Raw genomic sequence first — 20,398 nt, forward strand, 5'->3', positions numbered from 1 at the left:
CATCACAGCTCACTGCAGCCTCCACCTCCCAGGCTCAAGCGATCCTCCTACCTCAGCCTCCTAAGTAGCTAGGACCACAGGCGCGCACCACCCTGCCTGGCTAATTTTTGTGATTTTAATAGAGACAGGGTTTCACCATGTTGCCCACGCTGGTCTTGAACTCCTGAGCTCAAGTGATCCTCCCACCTCCGCCTCCCAAAGTGCTGGGATTACAGGCATGAGCCACCGCGCCCGGCCAACTGTTTGTGCATTTATCTCTCAAGGACCAACCGGGCTAGTAATGGGGACTCTCACGTGTGGTCCCAGAAGCCCCCAGCCAGGAGAGGCCTGATGTGCCACTGCAGATGCTGCCAGTATCCGCTCAATGTAAAATTGTCCCAAAGAACCAAAAAGAGCCTTTTTGTGAAAAGACTGTGTCTCTTTATGCTGTAGCTTTCTCATGACCTAACCCGTTTAAAGGAGCACTATGAGAAAAAGATGAGAGAGTTGATGGCAAGCACGGTGGGCGCGGTGGAGATTCAGCAGCTCAGGCAGAAGCATGAACTGAAGGTAGAGTCTTGCCCCCGGCCGCTGCCCCCACTCGCCGGCCGGGCAGTAAAGAAAAACCATGTGGCTTGGTCGGTCCTTGTTGTCTCAACAGCGGTTCTCAAAGGGTGGTCCGGGGCTCCCGGCATCCCCCGGCGCTTTGGGGCTCACATGGACTCTGAGACGCTCGGTGCCTTTCACTCTCTCCCTCTTACCGGGAACCCAAGAACATTCTGGAGGCTCCACGGTTGTGGCCTCACAGCTGGCGCAATGCCGTCCGGCTGTCTACGTGATAGGGGTTTCCAGAAATGCACAACAATGCCACTTTCTGTTTGTTTTGGAAAACACAGCAATTTTTCATCGATGTTATTTGAGATAACATGTAATAGGTTGATTATTTTTTAAATGAACATTTATAAAAATATCCAAACTTTTTCAGCATTTTAACTTCAAATGCAGTAAATATTGATACGTAAAATCCCCGTAAACGAAAGCCATTTGGGCTCTCCATAATTTTTAAGAGCGTCCAGGGCCCCCGAGACCGGAACGCTTGAGAACTGCTGGACGTGAGTGTGGTGACAGTCTGTTCCGCGCGATGTCTTTTAAAAGGGCACTGTCAAGTACTTTTTCCTGGAATTTGACCTTTTATCCTGCTGGTATTTTGTGATCATTCACATGTGTTGAGTGGCACTCGCTGGAAAGGGACGTGCACTCCACACGGCTTCTGGAGCAGCCGGCTCATCCACCGTGTTGTGCTTGGGCCATCCGAAGCCACGGCCGCCTCCTGGGAGCCGTGTTACCCCCTCACATCCAGCGTCTGGCTGGCTTCCTGCAGGGTGTCTGATGGGACCTGCCGGAGGCGGCAGGCAGTGTGGCGGGGTTTCCGAGGAGCGGAGGGCACCATCAAAGCGAGGGGAGGGGTGTGTGAGCTACGTTTGGAGATTTCCACAGACACGGGGCGTGCCCTGGCTGAAGCAGGTGAGGGCACTGTGGGAAGCGGGGAAGGAAGGCCGGGGAAGCAGCCAGGGTCGGGCCCAGCACACTCGCTTCCCCTAGTGAGAGCAGCCCCGTGTCAGCTCTGGGAGCCAGGAGACCTGGCCGAGGCTGTGACCTGGAACCTGGGGTCTCACCTGCTGTGCATGGAGCTGGGGCTTAGGGACTGTGGTGGCTCTCCAGTTTGTCGGTTTGCAGTTCTCTGATTCTCTGTCCAGGGATCCTGACAGGCTGGCTGAAAACCAAGGGTTCACAGCCCAGATCCGGGATTGAGAAAGAGCAGGAGGTGGGCAGACTGTGCGGGATGGATACGCGCAGGCGGGCAGGGCTGTCTGCGGCATCGGGCGGGAGGTAGGGGCATGGGTGCAGGGACCGAGGAAATGGCAGCAGGACGTGGTCCCATGTGGGGTTGGGAGATGCAGGAGTGGGGGAGCCCACGGGGGCCGTGATGTTAACGTCGTCGATGGGGGACAGAGTTGCAAGTGATGGAGATGGGCTGGGGCGGGTGACGCGGGTGTGAGGCCAGGCGTGTTGCGTGGTGTTCATGGTGGACACTTCCCGAAGGCAGCCCTCAGGCGTTTGGAAGTCCAGGGCAGGCAGACACGGCCAGGGCTAGAGCAACTGTCTGCACGCTGGCGTCCAGCAGCCCCGCTCCTCCCGCGGTAATGTGACCCAGAGTGAAGAGAGCCTGGTTCTCAGCTGCACTGCTGGTCCCTTTGGGAGGTCCCTGGGAAGGGGACGTCAGTGGTCCCATAAGAGATCATCTTTTAGAGAGGAATCTCTCGGCGTCCAGTGGCCAGTACCTCAGATGTTCGGTTTTTAAGGAGTAAGAAGTCAGATGGCAGGAGACGTCTCAGACGCCTGAGTCCAGGCAGCCGTGAGTGTCCAGCACAGCACTGTCTGAGGAAGTGGAGGCAGGGAGCCCCAGGCCCGGGGGACATGGCCTTCAAGTCTGACATCCGCAGTGTGCTGCACCCCGACCCTCCCTCGGGTGGATCCCGTGTGTGTCTGCAGCACTTGCCGGGCCTTGAATTCAACCCCGTGACTGGGGCTGGGTCCCTGTGACCATGCGTGTGAGGTGGCCTTGTCAACAGCTGGCCTTGCCCCAACGTGGGGTGCCGTGGGAAGCTCCGGGGAGGTTAAAAGGCTGAACTGGAGCTGTGAGCGTCTGCAGTTAGTTGTTTTGCCATTTAATTCGGGGCGAGTTGTTTGACATTTGTGAACGTTAGTGACTCACCTGTGACCCCCACGTAGCTGTTTGTGTGGGTGGATCACATATAATACTGCAAATGGGGCAGGGAACATTTTTCACCATGTCCAGGAAGGGCTGTGTTTTCAAAGTCTGTTTTTTTCTTTTTTCCAACAAACAAAACCAAAACAAAACCTAGCCCAGAACTGCACATGACACATGCGCTCACAAGAACCAGACTACTTGACAGTATTCTTTTAAAACAGGCAAATGAAAGTCACAGGTGGGTTCTGCCACCGTCCCGTTCTCACATCTCCCTCTCTGTCGCAGATGCAGAAGCTCGTGAAGGCTGCGAAGGACGGCACCAAGGATGGGCTGGAGAGGACCAGAGCGGCTGTGAAGAGGGGCCGCTCATTCATCAGGACCAAGTCTCTCATTGCACAGGGTCCGTGCCTGTGGGTCTTCCTGTGGGGAGGACATGGGGTTGGGGGGCGGCCACATCTTGCGGGGTTGGGGGTGGCCATGCAGGCTCCTGCGTCTCGGGTAGCACCGGCCTGCTCAGTGCCTGGGTCTGGATCAGCCCCGCTGACCCCGGCCTCCCTGCCCTGCAGGGGTGGCGTTTTAGGCCAAGGGCACCCAGCAGTGAGGAATCATTGAGAATCACTGGCTGGATCTAGGGAGGGCCACGCAGGGGCCTCCGTCACTGTGGATTCTTGGCACTGGACTCTCTATTTACAGCACATGGGCCCTCCTGGGCATGGTCCCACAGGGACTGAGGTCGTGAGCATCCTGAACTGGGATTTCAGGAACATTTTCCTTGGTGAGGGGAGATTTGGAGTAGATGGCAGAATTTCCAGGTTTTTCTGAAAATCTCACACAGGGGCAGTGGTCTGTGCAGGTATGTGTGGAAAAGGCAGCTGGTGTGGAGGTGTCATGCATGGTGGCAACAAGCGGCCGGCCAGGGTTATGCACCGTCCCAGGAAACTTCTCGGAGCCTTTGCACAGATGTCCTGAGGTCGAGTTACGGGAGGGTGGCTGAGACTTCACTGTCATACAGGGGTCGCTGTGACTCTGACCTGGCATTTCCCGGTTGTTTCTCCAGTTTTCTAACGTGCCTGTCTGGTGCTAGGACATGGGCAGCATTTGCTAATATCTGTACTTGGAAGGGACTTTACAATCACGTGTTCCCTCAAGGAACGGCCTCAGATACGATGTGTAATTGGTATGACATGGTGTAACTCAGGAGGCCTTTTCCTCTTTCAGTCCTAAGCCCTCGGCATCTCAGACAAGGTGGGGGAAAACTGTCAGCATCCCCGAGGGTTTATTTGGTGATGGAGACAGGCAGGTACTTTCTAGTAACATGTGCAGTAATATTGTGCCCTGATAGGGGTGCCATGAGGTGCTTGGGGCAGCAAAGGACAGCTTTGGAGGAGGTGGCCATATTTACACAGCGCCTGGAAAGCACAGGCAGCTCAGTCCAGTGAGGAGTTGGGATTTGGGGCTGTATTCACTGCCTCAAGGAGTGTGTCTGCCACCAGCAGCAACCCCCTGACCGGGACCCAGACTCCAGGATCTGATCACAACTGCCCACCCAGAGCCCATGCCAGGCCCCCGAGCCAGGATTTGCAGGCCGGCAGAATCCCCCAGGACTGGGTGTGTGGGACAGTCTGAGAAACCCTGACTCAGGACCTGGGAGCAGGTCGTGATTTGTCTCTGGTTTAGGGGGTGCTCTTTGGGGGATCACTTGGAGAGATGCGGCGGTTTAATAGGCAAATCTCTAACCTCCCAACCCTAATTTCCTAAGCCATAAAATGAGAGGCTTGCTCAGAATTTTGTTCTTCATCCTGGTTGTACCTAAGAATTAACGAGAAAGCTTTTAAAACATGCTGGTGCCAGGCCCTCCTTCCCTGGTTGAGCCGTTGATCTCTGAGGGAAAAGTCTGGGTATCAGTAGGTTTTAAAGCCCCTTAGATAGATGTTTCTGTGCAGCCAGGGTTTGGGATCTTTGAACCAGAAAAACTCAGGTTTCTATCCCCTAAAACTTCCTGTGCTTTTCTGATTTCCAGCCCATTTTGTAGATGCTTTAATGTAGTTACCGGTGTTTTAAAAGTGAATGTAGGCGTTTTCTTGTTTTTTAGAGACAGGGTCTCACTCTCGCCCAGGCTAGAGTGCAGTGGCACAACCACAGCTCACTGCAACCTTGACCTCCTGGTCTCATGCCATCCTCCTGCCTCAGCCTCCTGACCAGCTAGGAGTACAGGTGCTCACCACTATGCCTGGCTAATTTTTAAATTTTTCGTAGAGATGGAGTCTTGCTGTGTTGCCCAGGCTGGTCTTGAGCTCCTGGGCTCAAGTGATTGTACCATCTCAGTCTCCCAAAGTGCTGGGATTAGGGGAGTGAGCCACCACACCCGACTGTGAATTTAGTGTTTGTTTAAACTGTTTGAGTTTTGGAAAGCTATGCTTCTTAAAGTGTCCAGTGAGAGAGACACAAGAAATATACTAAGTGCTACCTCAGTTTTCATTGACTTTTGACTCACCTCAGTTTTCAGTGAGCATTCTTAGCCATTCTTAGCTGTTTTCTTGTTTCTGATTGTGATATTTTATAGATTAAGAAACTATTTAATTTATGAAATATTCTAAAACATTAAAATGCCAAAATATTGCCACTTTACTATCTAGCTATTCAAATGGCACCTCTCCCTTTTGAAGTTAAACTTTAAATACTGAAAATTTCAAATATAGACAAATACTGTATTACCCTGTGGAAAGAATATTTTATTGGATTTATTAAAAATTCAACTTAATAATAGCTGGGTGTCAAGTAAGCATGGAAAATTGAAAGGTCTACACAAAATACTTATTTGACATATTATTTTAGTGTACTGTAATGTTCTGAATATATTATTTCAATGTAAAGCTCATGCATTTTGACTTATTTTTAAGATCACAGATCTTCTCTTGAGGAAGAGCAGAATCTGTTCATTGATGTTGACTGCAAGCACCCAGAAGCCATCTTGACCCCGATGCCCGAGGGTTTATCTCAGCAGCAGGTGAGATGAGCGGAGCTGACACTCAGGGACTGTTGACCAGCAGAGCTGTGCTGGTTTTTAAATATGTGTATGTTTGATGCTGGTTGGTAAATATCTGCTGTCTCAAACTCTGCATCCACTCGGGCCCTCCACTGTAGACTCCTGGCCCAGCACTTAGAGGCTTAATGCTGGGCTCAATAAGGGTCTGGGGGGACCCTGGTCAGCAGCTGTGGCCTGGACTCAGGCTCTTCTGGTCCTTAAATATTTTGGACAGGCACCCCTGAGTGTAACTGTGAGAAAGGGGAGGAACTTGCATTCTTCGTGGGAGTCAGTCACACAGTTTGTGCTTTCACAGAGACAGAGTGGGGGTGTGTCTGGTCAGTATGTGTGTGTAGCTACCTGAGACTGAGACGAAAATGACAGATTTTCAGTAACTAATTAAATCTGAATATAATGCGTTTCTTAAAAATCTGGTACTTGGTAGCAGAAGAGAAAAAATCACTGGTTTTCACGGGATTGCCTTTGGGTGAAAGGAGGAGAAAACTTGAGGAACCAGAGTGACAGCACTGAGTTTGCAGGCCTTTAGCAGCAGGGCTGATGCTTTGGGATGATGGGAGCTGTTTCCCACACGGGCAGCAAGGTGCAAATCATGGACACCAGGATGGATAGGCAGACACGTGTAATCCACGCCTCTGGGGAGATCCCTGGATACAGGTAGGCAGATAGAGCGAGAGAGATCATTGTCAGATTAAAGAAAAACAACATAGAAATGCTTAGCGACTGGCCAGGGTTTAAAAAGAGATGAAAAGGGAAACCTGCGAGCTGTTCATAGGCAGCCAGGCTAAAATAGGAAGCTTATATTTCACTGGAATTGAGCAGCGATGACTGAAGTATTAGTTTTGTCAGCAGCATCACACAAGTGACGGGACAAAGTGTCCACAGAGCTTGGAGACGGTTGTTGAGCGGCTGTCACTCATGGGTGCATGCTCTGTGCAGGCCCCATGCCAGGTCCCTGGTGTGTTTCACTGTGTTTCATCCTCGCAAATCCCCTTGCTGTCCTTGTATACTCTGTAAGGAAGCCTGGACTTGGAGGAGGTTGATCATCGCAACTGCATCCTCCAGCTACGCGAGAAGGGGTCGTGTCTGATCTCAGTCTCTCCCATCACAGCCTGCCACTAACCTGTCTGTGCTCACTGGGCCCATGTGATCTGTGCTGCCACATGCCCAGGGGGATGGTTGACAGCCTTTGCCAGAAACAGAGAATCTAGCACTTTTTCCTGTGCGTGCTGCCCTTACTTCAGACTCAGGAGCTATAAAAGGGGTTCATGGCTGAACACCTTCTTGCCAGTCCTATGAGGCGCTCAATAGGATAACACACTGGCCAATCCTCTACTATCCCTCACTGCAGGTGAGTGCCTGTGCTGGTGAGGACACACCATGTGAGAGGAACTTGGATCCTGCACTCTGAGAACTTAGTGCAGTGATGAAGCTGAAAACCAAAAATACCCAAAGAAGGGAAAATCACAGAGGAAATGCTGCTAATGTTGGCAGGAGGACAGCTTCCTAGCAGATGAGGGACTAGACAGGAATCATAGCAGGAGTGTGAGTGACTCAGGACCAGAAGAGCCAGGAGACCTTGAGGACACATGGCCCAAGCCAAGACAGCAGCCTGAGCTGCAAACCAGTAGGCAGGGTGCTGGAGTGAGGGTGAGAGAGACGACGCCAGACCCTGAGTGGGGTGTGAGGGGTCTGTGAGGAGACACTGGGTGAGGTGAGGTTTGTGAGGAGACACTGAGGGGAATGAGAGTTGTGAGGAGAAACTGAGTAGGGTGAGGATTGTGAGGAGACACTGAGTGGGGTGAGGGTTGTGAGGAGACATGGAGTGGAGTGCGGGTTGTAAGCAGACACTGAGTGCAGTGTGAGGGGTCTGAGGAGACCCTGAGTCAGGTGAGCATTGTGAGGAGACACTGAGTGGGTGAGGATTGTGAGGAGACAGAGTAGGGTGAGAGTTGTGAGGAGACACGGAGTGGGTTGAGGGTTGTGAGGAGACTCTGAGTGGGCTGAGGAGTCTATGAGGAGACTTAGTGCGGTGAGGGGTCTGTGAGGAGACACTGAGTGGTGTGAGGGGTATTTGAGGAGACATTGAGTGTGGTGAGGGTTGTGAGGAGACACTGAGTGGGGTGAGGGTTGTGAGGAGACACTGAGTGGGGTGAGGGTTGTGAGGAGACACTGAGTGGGGTGAAGGTTGTGAAGAGACACTAGGTGTGGGGAGAGTTTGTGAGGAGAAACTGCATGAGGTGAACTGTGTTAGGAGGCACTGAGTGGGGTGAGGGTTGTGAGGAGGCACTGAGTGGGGTGAGGGTTGTGAGAAGGCACTGAGTGGGGTGAGGGATCTGTGAGGAGACACTGAGTGGGGTGTGTGGGGTTTGTGAGGAAACCCTCAGTGGGTTGAGGGTTGTGAGGAGACACTGAGTGTGGTGAGGGGTATTGAGGAGACACTGAGTTGGATAAGGAGTCTGTGTGGGGGCACTGAGTGCAGTGAGGGTTGTGAGGAGACACTGAGTGGGGTAAGCGGTTTGTGAGGAGACACTGAATGGGGTGAGAGGTCTGTGCAGAGACACTGAGTGGGGTATGAGGGGCCTGTGAGGAGTCATGGAGTGTGGTGAGAGTTGTGAGGAAACACGGATTGGGGTGAGGGTCGTGAGGAAACACTGAGTGGGGTTAGTGTTTGTGAGGAGACACTGAGTGGGGTGAGGGTTGTGAGGAGACACTAGGTGGGGTGAGGGTTTCTGAGGAGACACTGTGGTAGGTGAGCTTTGTTAGGAGGCTCTGGGTAGGGTGAGGGTTGTTAGGAGACACTCAGTGGGATGAGGGTTTGTGAGGAGACACTAAGTGGGGTGAAGGTTATGAGGAGACACTGAGTGGGGTGAGCATTTGTGAGGAGACACTGAGAGGTGTGAGGGTTGTGAGGAGACAGTGAGTGTGGTAACGGTTGTAAGGAGACACAGTGGGGGTGAAGGTTCTGAGGAGTCACTGAGTGGGGTGAGGGTTTGTGAGGAGACACTCAATTGGGTATCCATTGTGAGGAGACACTGAGTGGGGTGAGGGTTTGTGAGGAGACGCTGAGTGGGGTGTTGATTGTGAGGAGACACTGAGTCGGGTGAGGGTTCTGAGGAGATACTGAATGGGTGAGGGTTTTGAGGAGACATTGAGTGGGGTGAGAGTTGTGAGGAGACACTGAATCAGGTGAGGGTTGTGAGGAGAAGCTGAGTGGAGTGAAGGGTATGAGGAGACACTGAGTGGGGTGTGAGGGGTCTGTGAGGTGTCACTGAGTACTGTGAAAGTTGTGAGGAAATACGGAATGTCGTGAGGGTCCTGAGAAATACTGAGTGGGTTGAGGGTTTGTGAGGAGACACTGATTTGGGTGAGGGTTGTGAGGAGACAATGAGTGGGGTGAGTATTGTGAGGAGACACTGAGTGGGGTGAGATGAGGAGACACTGAGTTGGGTGAGGGTTGTGACAAGACACCGAGTGGGGTGAGGGGTCTGTGACAAGACACCGAGTGGAGTGAGGGGTCTGTGACGAGACACTGAGTGAGGTGTGAGGGGTCTACGAGGAGTCACAGAGTGCGGTGAGAGTTGTGAGGAAACACGGAGTGGGGTGTGGGTCGTGAGGAGACAGTCATTGGGGTAAGGGTTGTGAGGAGACACTGAGTGGGGTGAGGGGTCTATGATGAGACTCTGTGAGTGGGGTGAGGGTTGGGAGGAGAAAGTGAGTGGGGTGAGGGTTGTGAGGAGACACTGAGTGGGGAGAGGTTTGTTAGGAGACACTGAGTGGAGTGAGGGTTGTGTGAGATACTGAGTGGGATGAAGGTTTTTGAGGAGACTTTGAGTGGAGTGAGAGTTGTGAGGAGACACTGAGTGGGGTGAGGGGTCTGTGAGAAGACACTGAGTGGAATGTGAGGGGTCTGTGAGGAGACACTGAGTGGGGTGAGGGTTGTGAGGAGACACTGAGTAGGGTGAGAGTTGTGAGGAGACACTGAGTGGGGTGAGGGTTGTGAGGAGACACTGAGTGGGGTGAGAGTTGTGAGGAGACACTGAGTGATGTGAGGCATCTGTGAGCAGACACTGAGTAGGGTGAGGGGTCTGTGAGGAGACACTGAGTAGGGTGAGGGTTGTGAGGAGACACTAGGTGGGGTGAGGGTTGTGAGGCGACACTAGGTGGGGTGAGGGTTGTGAGGAGATACTAGGTGGGGTGAGGGTTGTGAGGAGACACTAGGTGCAGTGAGGGTTGTGAGGAGACACTGAGTCGGGTGAGGGTTGTGAGGAGACAGTGAGTGGGGTAAGGGTTTTGAGGAGACACTGAATGATGGTGAAGGTTCTGAGGAGACACTGAGTGGAATTAGGGTTGTGAGGAGACACTGAGTGGTGTGTGAGAGGTCTGTTAGGAGTCACTGAGTGGGGTGAGGGTTTGTGAGGAGACAGTGAGGGGGTTGTGGATTGTGAGGAGACACTGAGTCAGCTGAGGGTTGTGCGGAGATACTGACTGGGGTGAGTGTTAGACATTGAGTGAGGAGGGCTGTGAGGATACACTGAATGGGGGGAAGGGTATTGAGGAGACACTGAGTGGGGTAAGGAGTCTGTGTGGAGATGCTGAGTAGGGTGAGGGTTCTGTGAGGAGACACTGAATGGGGTAAGGGGTCCGTAAGGAGACACTGAGTGGGGTGTGAGGTCTGTGAGCTGTCACCGAGTGTGGTGAGAGTTGTGAGGAGACACTGAGTGGGGTGAGGGTTGTGAGGAGACACTGAGTCGGGGTGAAGGTTCTGAGGAGATACTGAGTGGGGTGTGTGTTGTGAGGAGACACTGAGTGAAATGTGAGTTGTGAGGAGACACTGAGTGGGGTGTGAGAGGTCTGTGAGGAATCACTGAGTGGGGTAAGGGTTTCTGAGGAGACACGGAGTGGGGTGAGTGTTTGTGAGGAGACATGAGTGGAGTGAGGAATCTGTGAGGAAACAGTGTGGTGTGAGGGGTCTGTGAGGAGACACTGAGTGGTGTGAGTGTTGTGAGGAGACGGTGAGTGTGGTGTGAGGGTTGGGAGGAGACACTGGGTGGGAGGAGGGTTTGTGAGAAGACACTAGGTGGGGTGAGGGTTTGTGAGGAAACACTGAGTGGTGTGAGGGTTGTGAGGAGACAGTTAGGGGTAAGGGTTGTGAGAAGACACTGAGTGGGGTTGAAGGTTCTGAGGAGACACTGAGTGGGGTGAGGTTTGTGAGGAGACTGAATTGGGTGTGCATTGTGAGGAGATACTGAGTGGGGTGAGGGTTTATGAGGAGACACTGGGATGTGGATTGTGAGGAGACACTGAGTCGGGTGAGGGTTGTGAGGAGATACTGAGTGGGATGAGAGTTGTGAGGAGACACTGAATCTGGTGAGGGCTGTGAGGAGACACTGAGTGGGGTGACGGGTATTGAGGCGACACTGAGTGGGGTAAGGATTCTCTGTGGAGACCCTGAGTGGGGTGAGGGTTCTGTGAGGAGACACTGAATGGGGTGAGGGTTCTGTGAGGAGACACTGAGTTGGGTGGGGGTATGAGGAGACACTGATTGGGGTGTGAAGGGTCTGTGAGGTGTCACCAAGTGCGGTGAGATTTGTGAGGAAACACGGAGTGTGGTGAGGGTCCTGAGGAAACACTGAGTTGGGTGAGGGTTTGTGAGGAGACACTGAGTGAGGTGAAGGTTATGAGGAGACACACAGGGGAGGTCTGTGAGGAGAAAGTGAGTGGGGTATGAGGGGTCTGTGAGGAGACACTGAATGGGGTGAGGGTTGTGAGGAGACACTGAGTGGGGTGAGGGTTGTGAGGAGACACTGGGGTGTGAGGGATATGTGAGGAGACACTGAGTGAGGTGAGGGTTGTGAGGAGACACTGAGTGGGGTGTGAGAGGTCTGTGAGGTGTCACTGAGTGGGGTGAGAGTTTGTGAGGAGACACTGAGTGGGGTGAGGGTTTGTGAGGAGACACTGAGTGGGGTGAGGGTTGTGAGGAGACACTGAATTGGGTGAGGGTTGTGAGGAGACACTGAATGTGGAGGGCTGTGAGGAGACACTGAGTGGGGTGAGGGTTTGTGAGGAGACACTGAATGTGGTGAGGGTTGTGAGGAGACAGTGGGGTGAGGGGTACTGAGGAGACACTGAGTGGGGTAAGGAGTCTGTGTGGAGAAGACAATGAGTGGGGTGAGAGATCTGTGAGGAGACACTGAGTGAGGTGAGGGTTGTGAGGAGACACTGAGTGTGGTAAGAGGGGTCTGTGAGGAGACTCTGAGTGGGGTAAGGATCTGTGAGGAGACACTGAGTAGGGTGAGGGTCATGAGGAAACACTGAGTGGGGTGAGGGCTTTTGAGGAGACAATGATTGTGGTGTGAGGGGTGTGTGAGGAGACACTGAGTGGGGTGAGGGTTTTTGTTAAGACACCGAGTGAGGGTTTGCGAGGAGGCACTGAGTGGGGTATGGATTGTGAGGAGACACTGAGTGGGGTGAGAGTTGTGAGGAGACACTGAGTGGGGTGAAGGGTCTGAGGAGACATTGAGTGGGGTGAGGGTTGTGAGAAGACACTGAGTGGGGTGAAGGGTGTGAGGAGACACTGTGTGGGGTGAGGAGTGTGAGGAGACACTATGTGGAGTGATAGTTGTGAGGAGACACTGAGTTGGGTGTGAGGGGTCTGTGAGGAGACACTGAGTTGGGTGAGAGTTGTGAGTAGACAGTGAGTGGGGTGAGCGTTTGTTAGGAGACAGTGGGGTATAAGGGGTCTGTGAGGAGACAGTGATGGGGGCACGGGGTCTGTGGGATGTCACTGGGTAGGAATCGAGGTTCTCTGAGAAAAGAGTGAGTAGTGATTAGTAGAGGTGTGGTGCAGATATTAGAGGAAAGATGGTTTGACCTTTTTGTGTATGGCACTTTTCCAAGTGCCTGTCTGTTGGGCACTGATTTTGGTGGATTTCGTCAGCGAATTGGTGGTGACTGTTCATGGTTTTATGGTTTCTGTAAAGGGTTTAAGCTTCCCAAATTAGTCTCACAGACCTGGATGAAATCCTGTTTTTTGATCTGATTATCTCGGTTACTTTTGTCTAGTAGTTCGTTTTTGAAGTTCAGTTTTCCCTTTCTTTGAAGGGTGGATTTTAATGTCTATTTCCATCTTGCTCATCACACCATAATGTTTCAGTGAAGTCCTGTATAGGAAGGTCTCTGTGTGGTGTTAGCACAGCACTGTCAGTTTCAATTAGATGACAGCTGGGATTAAGATTAAAAACTTAGCAGTATTTAGGATTTCTGTATTTTTTCATGCAGCTTATCTTTATTGTAGCCACGATTCACATTGATTTTATTTTCCTCCTGCCAAATGTGTTGTCCCTGGGAGTTTTCTCTTGAAAGGTTAAATGGGGGGTATTGATGCTCTTTAATTCTTGTTCTCCTCTAGAATTGAATTAAGGGAAACATAACTCTAAAATGCTGTATGTTAAACATTCTTTGCATGTCTAATTTGGGGGTGGAAAAAGGAAAATGTTCTTTTTGAAATAAAGAAGGGTCGGTCTTTACTTGGAAAGCACCCTTGATGCTGTAGGACAGAGGATCCTGTCCTGTCCCCATTCACGCTGGGGATATGAGGAAGGGCAGGCTGGGCCAGGCCCAGGCCCCATCCACGGCTGTCCAGGCTCAGATCCAGGAGCCACTCTGATTGACCTCCAGCCCTGGCTTCGTCCAGTTGCCCCGTGACCTTCATGTCAGGGACCCTCCCTGTGGGGGCTGCCCTCAGGATGGATTTCTCCTCTATGACTTTAGGTTAGGCTTCTCAGGAAGAGAGTGACACTCTTCTTGAGCACTGGAGGCTCCCCGTCCCACCCCTTAGCGGGCATACAATTCGATGTGTCACACTGAACTGCCGAAAAGACTGACATCACATGCAGTAGCCATGAAACCCAGGAGATCAGTGTTGTTTTTGTATTTTAGTATTATACCATTCCAGATTTTTTGACCTGATACTACATTAGTATCATCTCAGGACTTTTAAATATATATATATACACACACACACCCCCATAAATAATATATATACATAATATATGTACACATATAAATAATATGTAGTATATAACATATTATTTATAATATATATTATATGTATATATACACAAATACATTTTTATGTTTGACCCTGGGGCCTTGGGATAGTGTCTGGGAATCTGAATTTCAGAACAAAGACTGGCCTGGGTTTGATGATGGGAGGGGTTGCTTGTCCTTTTGGGTTCTAAGCTGTCATTTGAAAGGGAAGCCTCTGTGCTCTAACGTTTCCTGTGAATCAGTCAGCAGCAGCAGCAGCTGCAGCTTCCCAGCTTCTAGCCGTGTGTGTGTGTGTGTGTGTGTGTGTGTGTGTGTGTGTGTGTGTGTTTAATCCTAGCCACATCTGTATTTTTTAATACATCAGTTTCTTCTTTGGGTATTTTAGAAGGGTTTATTTTTGTTTTTTGCGCATGGAATAATCCTTTCTCTAAAAAGAGTAATCTCTTCCTTGTCAATCAGGTTTTGTAAATCTTGGTTGCCCTGCAATCTTTTTAACCAGAGAAATTTCCTTTGTGAAAAATGCTCTTTGCCCACTAGGTGGCAATGCAGTCCCTTCAAATAGCTTAATCCAGGGCTGCAGGTAGCCTGGTACTACACTGGTGTGTCCGTGTGTGTGCATGTGTGTGGTGTGTTTCTGTGCATGCATGTGGGTGTTATCTTGCATGTATGTGGGGTGGTATGTGCAGGAGTCTGTGTGGTGTGCTGTGCCCCGTGCATGTGTTCATATGCATGAGTGTGCATGCTGGTTTAGGAGCAACTCCATTGCCCTGTTTTGCTCTGTTTTCTATGAATTGGCAAATTGAAAGTACAATGATCACTAGCTGGACTGTCTTTAGAATGAGGAAAACGCTGGGTGTCCTCATTGGCCTTTCACAGGATCTTACAGCCACAAGTCTGTATTTGTATGTGCTTCAGTGATGAAAAGCAAGACAGAAAATGTCGTCAGGTTTTAATTGCAAACATGTCAGATTATAGGGAATTTTTTTTTTTTTTTGCACCTCTAAGTGACATGAATAATTTACTGTCCACATTTGTGGCTTCATAGGTAGATCTTTGGATGGTTGAAAGATCTTTGCCAAAAAAAAAAAAAAAGATTCCCCCACATTCCACAAACTTTGTTTTCTTAGAACTTTGGAATAAGAATTTTAGATAAATGTTGCTAGTAACATTCATTGATCAAGACTGGAACTATTTTTATCCTTAATCATATGACATATCATCTACCAGAATGTTGGATACATAAAATACAATCAGTTAGTTTAGTTTATTATTGCATAAGTGGAGGAATTTCTTTTCAGTGCTGTAATTTTTTTTGTCCCTACTGTAGTTATAGTTCATAGTTTGAGGTTTAAAACATTATATAATTGTATTAATGGGGCAAAGTATGTTTTGTACCTGTAATGTTATTTAATTAGGTTACCCTTATGCACTGTTTTCTAAAAATAGAAAAGTTATTTATCAGCAAGCCTCAGCATAGAAGTAAAATGTATCTGTATGTATTATAAAGCAGTTTTCTATCATTGTACTTTCAAATTTCCAACAGGTTGTAAGAAGATATATACTGGGTTCAGTTGTCGACAGTGAAAAGAACTACGTAGATGCTCTTAAGAGGATTTTGGAGGTACTTAAATGTCATGTTACATAATACATACATTTTTATTATCTTTTTTATGTATGTACATTTTGATACATATATGCAAAACATATATGTTTATGAAACATATGCAAATTTGCAAAATTCTCAAAAGGATCTAAGTATTGTGTCTGTATATTGACATCGTCACGATTTATTTTGAAATAAATATAATTTATGTAAGTGAATATTTTCATTTATCTGAGATTTAAAAATGTCTGGGCCGGGCTCGGTGTCTCACCCCTGTAATCCTAGCCCTTTGGGAGGCTGAGGCAGGCAGGTCGCCTGAGCTCAGGAGTTCGAGACCAGCTTGGGCAACACGGTGAAACCCCATCTCTACTAAAATACAAAATATTACTCAGGTGTGGCAGCATGCGCCTATGGTCCCGAGGCAGAATTGCTTGAACCCAGGAGGCAGAGGTTGCAGTGAGCTGAGATCACACCATTGCACTCTAGCCCGGGTGACAGACTGAGACTGTCTCAAAAAAAAAAGAAAGAAAAATGTCTGAAGCAGCCATGCCCCATGGCACATGCCTATAATCCCAGCTATTCGGGAGGCTGAGGTGAGAGGATGGCTTGAGCCCAGGAGTTTGAGGCTGCAGTGCGCCATGGTCGCACCACTGCACTCCACTCTGGTCGCAACACTGCACTACACTCTGGTCACACCACTGCACTCCACTCTGGTCGCACCACTGCACTACACTCTGGGCAACAGAACAAGACCCAAGCTCTGAAAGAGAAAAGTCTGAAGAGAAAAGTCTGACCCGTGTTTGCTCATTTTGTCTTAGCAATATGAGAAACCGCTGTCTGAGATGGAGCCAAAGTTTCTGAGCGAGAGGAAGCTGAAGACCGTGTTCTACCGAGTCAAAGAGATCCTGCAGTGCCACTCGCTGTTTCAGATCGCGCTGGCCAGCCGCGTTTCCGAGTGGGACTCCGTGGAAATGATCGGTGATGTCTTCGTGGCTTCGGTAATTAAGCCGGGACACCCAGATGTCCACAGGGCTCTCCATGCACCTGTCCTCTCTTCCCTTCTTAGGCTGATGTTTTGTCCCTGAGCTCCTGCAAGCTGACAAGTGTGCAGTTCTCTCTGAAGGTCAGGCTGAAGCTGCAATGCCCTGGCCAAGTGTGTGCACTAGGGAAATGACAAATGGATCTTTACCAGGGAGGCCACGGCAGAAAGGCAGACGCTCCGAACAAAAGCTGTACCTGGGACGATTTAAACATATGTACTTTGTCAAGACTTAGATACCCCGTTAGATGATTTGCTGGAGCTTTTTGTTGTTGAACAAGGATGCTCTGTGTTTGGTAATGTAAAATTGCCGTTTTTAAGCCCTTATACAGGTTCTGTTCCTGATCTAGGTGTCACTTTGTGGGTGCAGAATTCTCTGTGCCTGTGAAAAATAGAAAACACGTGATGGGAAAACTCCTAGATGTTTTCTCAAACGTTTGCCCTTGGCTGTAGCTTCTGTTGTGTGGATACAGGCTTTCGGCCCTGTGCTGTGACACAGGAATACGATGTTGCAACAGCTTGCATGAACACTTCCTGGCAGGAGAAAGGGTTAGCTGCCTGGAAACCACTGATGGTTTCTGCACTGACAGTTTCGAGTCATTGTATCCTCACTCCGTGTATGAATCATACTTACTGTATATGGGTTGGATTCTACCTAGATGTAGAGGATTGTGAGTGAAACAGATTGGTTTCTGTAATTATTTAAGACTATGATGCTATCAAAGGGATATAAGCTTGCAAGTTTAAAAAAAAAGTGTTCCTCTTCTTAAATGAATGCTATCATAATAATATGTGAAATGTTTTCCTATATAGTTTATATATGTACTTGATGAGGTCTGTAAATGCTTTGAATAAATATAGAAACAAAATTCTTTTTTTTTTTTTTTTTTTTTGTTTTTGTTTGAGACGGAGTCTCGCTCTGTCACCCAGGCTGGAGTGCAGTGGCCGGATCTCAGCTCACTGCAAGCTCCGCCTCCCGGGTTCACGCCATTCTCCTGCCTCAGCCTCCCGAGTAGCTGGGACTACAGGCGCCCGCCACCTCGCCCGGCTAGCTTTTTGTATTTTTTAGTAGAGATGGGGTTTCACCGTGTTAACCAGGATGGTCTCGATCTCCTGACCTCGTGATCCGCCTGTCTCGGCCTCCCAAAGTGCTGGGATTACAGGCTTGAGCCACCGCGCCCGGCCAGAAACAAAATTCTTAAGAGATATTTGCATAATACCATTATGGATCCTAAAAAACAGAGAAATATTGGATATTTGTTTTGTTATTGGATTTTTTTCTGGCTGTTTTATATATTAACTTCAGCCTTATCACTGTTCCTTAAATACCTACCTTCCCAACATATTTTAAAATGCAAACAGATTTTTTTAAGAAATAGAATTTGATGAAAGCATTCCTGTATCAACGCCGGTCACACCAAAGCTCTGCCATCCATCCTAAAGGACCTGGGTTTCTTAGAACAACATGGAATGATTTTTCTCTCTTTGAATATTGATAGCAAGGACAAATGTTTCTGCCTCTTCACAGAACACCTTTGTGCTTTTAGGAAAACGAACACGTGTGAGGCATTGTATCTTACTCCAGAGAAGCAGGATCAGCCCCCGCCCCAGGCCTCATTTCCAGGGTGTGGTTGAGGCCTGTTTCTCAGGATATTGGGCCCACCATGGAACGAGCTGCATGACTTTCTTGCCTGGAGGTTGAACCCACCAAGTGAGACTTGGCAGGAACTTAAAATCACCATCCTTATTTGTCTGTAGTCAGAAATATTCTTAACTGAAACCCAAATTACCATGGTTTTGAACAAGAATGTCAGGAAGTGCTCTTGGGCCAAAAAATAAGATCAAACCAGCAACTTAACTCCTAACAAGCTTGCTTAAAGAAAAAAAAAAATCTCACAGTCGTAATAGTTTATCCTATGAAAACATCACAGTGACTGAAAGAGTATTTTGAGGGCGAGTTTCAAATCTTCTGTTTTATGTTGGAAAAGGGGTATCTGGACTCTGTGATTTCTCTCTGAATTTCCTCCTGTGTTGCAGTTTTCTAAGTCCATGGTGCTGGACGCATACAGCGAATATGTGAACAATTTCAGTACAGCCGTGGCCGTCCTCAAGAAAACATGTGCCACAAAGCCTGCTTTTCTTGAATTTTTAAAGGTAAACACATTTTTTTTTCATTTGGGTTTTAACACCATCTGATAATAAGTTACAATGTCAAACTTTGGCTGTAAATGCAGTTATTCATTATTAAGATTTCAGTACCAATAGTGCCCTAGGTATTGGATTAATGCTAGAAATGAAGATGAATTTTAGGTCCTAATGTAGCTTTTTGAAAACAATTTTATTTGCACATCCTTAAAAGCATATCAGTGAATAGACAGAAAGAAAGTTAAAATCAGATCCCAAAAAAAGAAGTCAAGATCAGATCCCAAAGTTACCTTTTCCTCCCTGTCCTTCAGTATGGTATTAGGAATCAAAGAAACCAAACATCTCAATTCCAGGCCTCTTTGGGATCGGGGATACGCACCGGCCTGGAGAGTCAGAGCCTGGAACGGGCCCTACCCCTCGGGGACGCGGGCTGTGTTCCCTGCGATGCTGAGGACAGCGCTGACGGCCTTCCTCAGTGGTCTCTGGCCTGGCAGTGATGGGGAGCATGTCCCCAGACAGGTGTGGGCGAGCGTTATTTAATCAGCAGGCAGGCAGGGCTTCCCCAGTCCGGGGATGCGTGTCCCAGGCTGTGTTCTGACAGTTTGCTGCACAATGAACCAGGCTGAAACCCCCTTCAAAGACATCCCGGAACTGAGTCTCCTTTGTGGAGCCCCTCATTTGCATGATAAACCCCGGGGACAAGTGTGTTCTTGTTACTTGGACTGTTTCTTGGAAACTGCTGCTACCTGGAGCGAGTGAACACAGGGCAAGCATTCTCACCCACAGCAACGTGTCATTGAAGCTGGAATATTTTCCCTCTGCTTTATCCAGCACGGCGGCTCCCGCTCTTGCTGGAACACAGTCTGTGGCCCATGGAGGTTTGCTAAGGGATCGGATCGCAGTTCCCACTCTGGACAGTTGTGGGCTCTGTCCTAAGGGATCGGATTACAGTTCCCATTCTGGAGGGTTGTGGGCTCTGTCCTAAGGGATCGGATCGCAGTTCCCGCTCTGGACAGTTGTGGGCTCTGTCCTTTGGCTAGGGCACCATCTCTTTCTCTTGGGGAAAGAAAACATGGACTCACTTGAGAGCGCACTCCCTCTGGGGATTCTGTTGTAGTTTTGATGTCAGCCGTGGCTGTGACTGCGGTGCCCACTCCTCAGCTGGCGGCTGCCTTGTGGCCTTAGGAGATATACTCTCTCATCCCATTTCATAGCTCCAGGACCTGAGCCCCAAAGAGTCAGGTGCCCTGTGAGCGGAGAGGCCGGGGCACAGCCAGGTCTGTGCTGTCTGCCCTCTTCACTGCGCAGCCCCCTCAGCGGAGAGAACTGGAGACTCCCCCCAGGTCAACATTGCCCAGCAGCCTCGGTAGCAAATGGCCCCACTGTGCATCCCTGATGTGCTCAGGGAGAGGGGCCCTCAGCCTCCAGGACGTCCTTCTGCCCATGGCACCAGAAGAGGTCGCCAGCCTTTTTTAGGGACCCACTATGGCCAGAACACAGACACCCAAGGACACCCCCTGGAATCTACCCAGTCCCCTGGCCTGGGGAATTAACCCCGGGAGCTGAGGCCGACACGGGAGGCCTGGCCCCTGCAGCAAAGCGGAAGCCCCTAGAGCAGGTGCAGAAAGCGGCTGGAAGGTATTTGGCCAAGTTTCTTCTTGTAGCTGAAGACAAGGTGCAGGCTTTTGACTTTCCCGGGTGTTCAGTGTGGTGGGGAGGAGGCGGCCCCAGGGGCAGGCAGGGCATGGCAGCCCCACGGGGAGG

General features: G+C 49.7%; 1 protein-coding gene and 1 long non-coding RNA gene across 28 annotated transcripts in view; one reads left to right on the forward strand and one right to left on the reverse strand.

Annotated features, from left to right (window-relative positions):
• ARHGEF10 (Rho guanine nucleotide exchange factor 10) overlaps positions 1-20,398 on the forward strand; it is a 148,211-nt gene that overhangs the window by 62,409 nt on the left and 65,404 nt on the right. For 16 of the 27 annotated variants that reach the window (XR_012416996.1, XM_045397795.2, XM_045397797.2 and 13 more), the window contains 6 exons: positions 433-549; positions 3,038-3,152; positions 5,653-5,759; positions 15,391-15,468; positions 16,269-16,448; positions 18,527-18,643. Coding sequence is in view for 26 of the 27 variants with exons in the window: in XM_045397795.2 (XP_045253730.2) it covers positions 433-549; positions 3,038-3,152; positions 5,653-5,759; positions 15,391-15,468; positions 16,269-16,448; positions 18,527-18,643 (714 nt within the window). In the remaining variant the exon portion in view is untranslated. The remainder of the gene's footprint in view (positions 1-432; positions 550-3,037; positions 3,153-5,652; positions 5,760-15,390; positions 15,469-16,268; positions 16,449-18,526; positions 18,644-20,398) is intronic. The other 11 variants (XM_045397799.2, XM_074000189.1, XM_074000188.1 and 8 more) reach the window with 1 other exon arrangement.
• LOC141407547 (uncharacterized) lies at positions 15,480-19,147 on the reverse strand. The gene is made up of 2 exons (XR_012416997.1): positions 18,925-19,147; positions 15,480-16,612 (listed from the first exon to the last, which is right to left on the reverse strand). It is a non-coding gene; the product is annotated as an uncharacterized lncRNA (long non-coding RNA).

The sequence above is a fragment of the Macaca fascicularis genome, chromosome 8 (assembly GCF_037993035.2).
Source record: "Macaca fascicularis isolate 582-1 chromosome 8, T2T-MFA8v1.1".
Taxonomy (NCBI): Eukaryota; Metazoa; Chordata; class Mammalia; order Primates; family Cercopithecidae; genus Macaca; species Macaca fascicularis.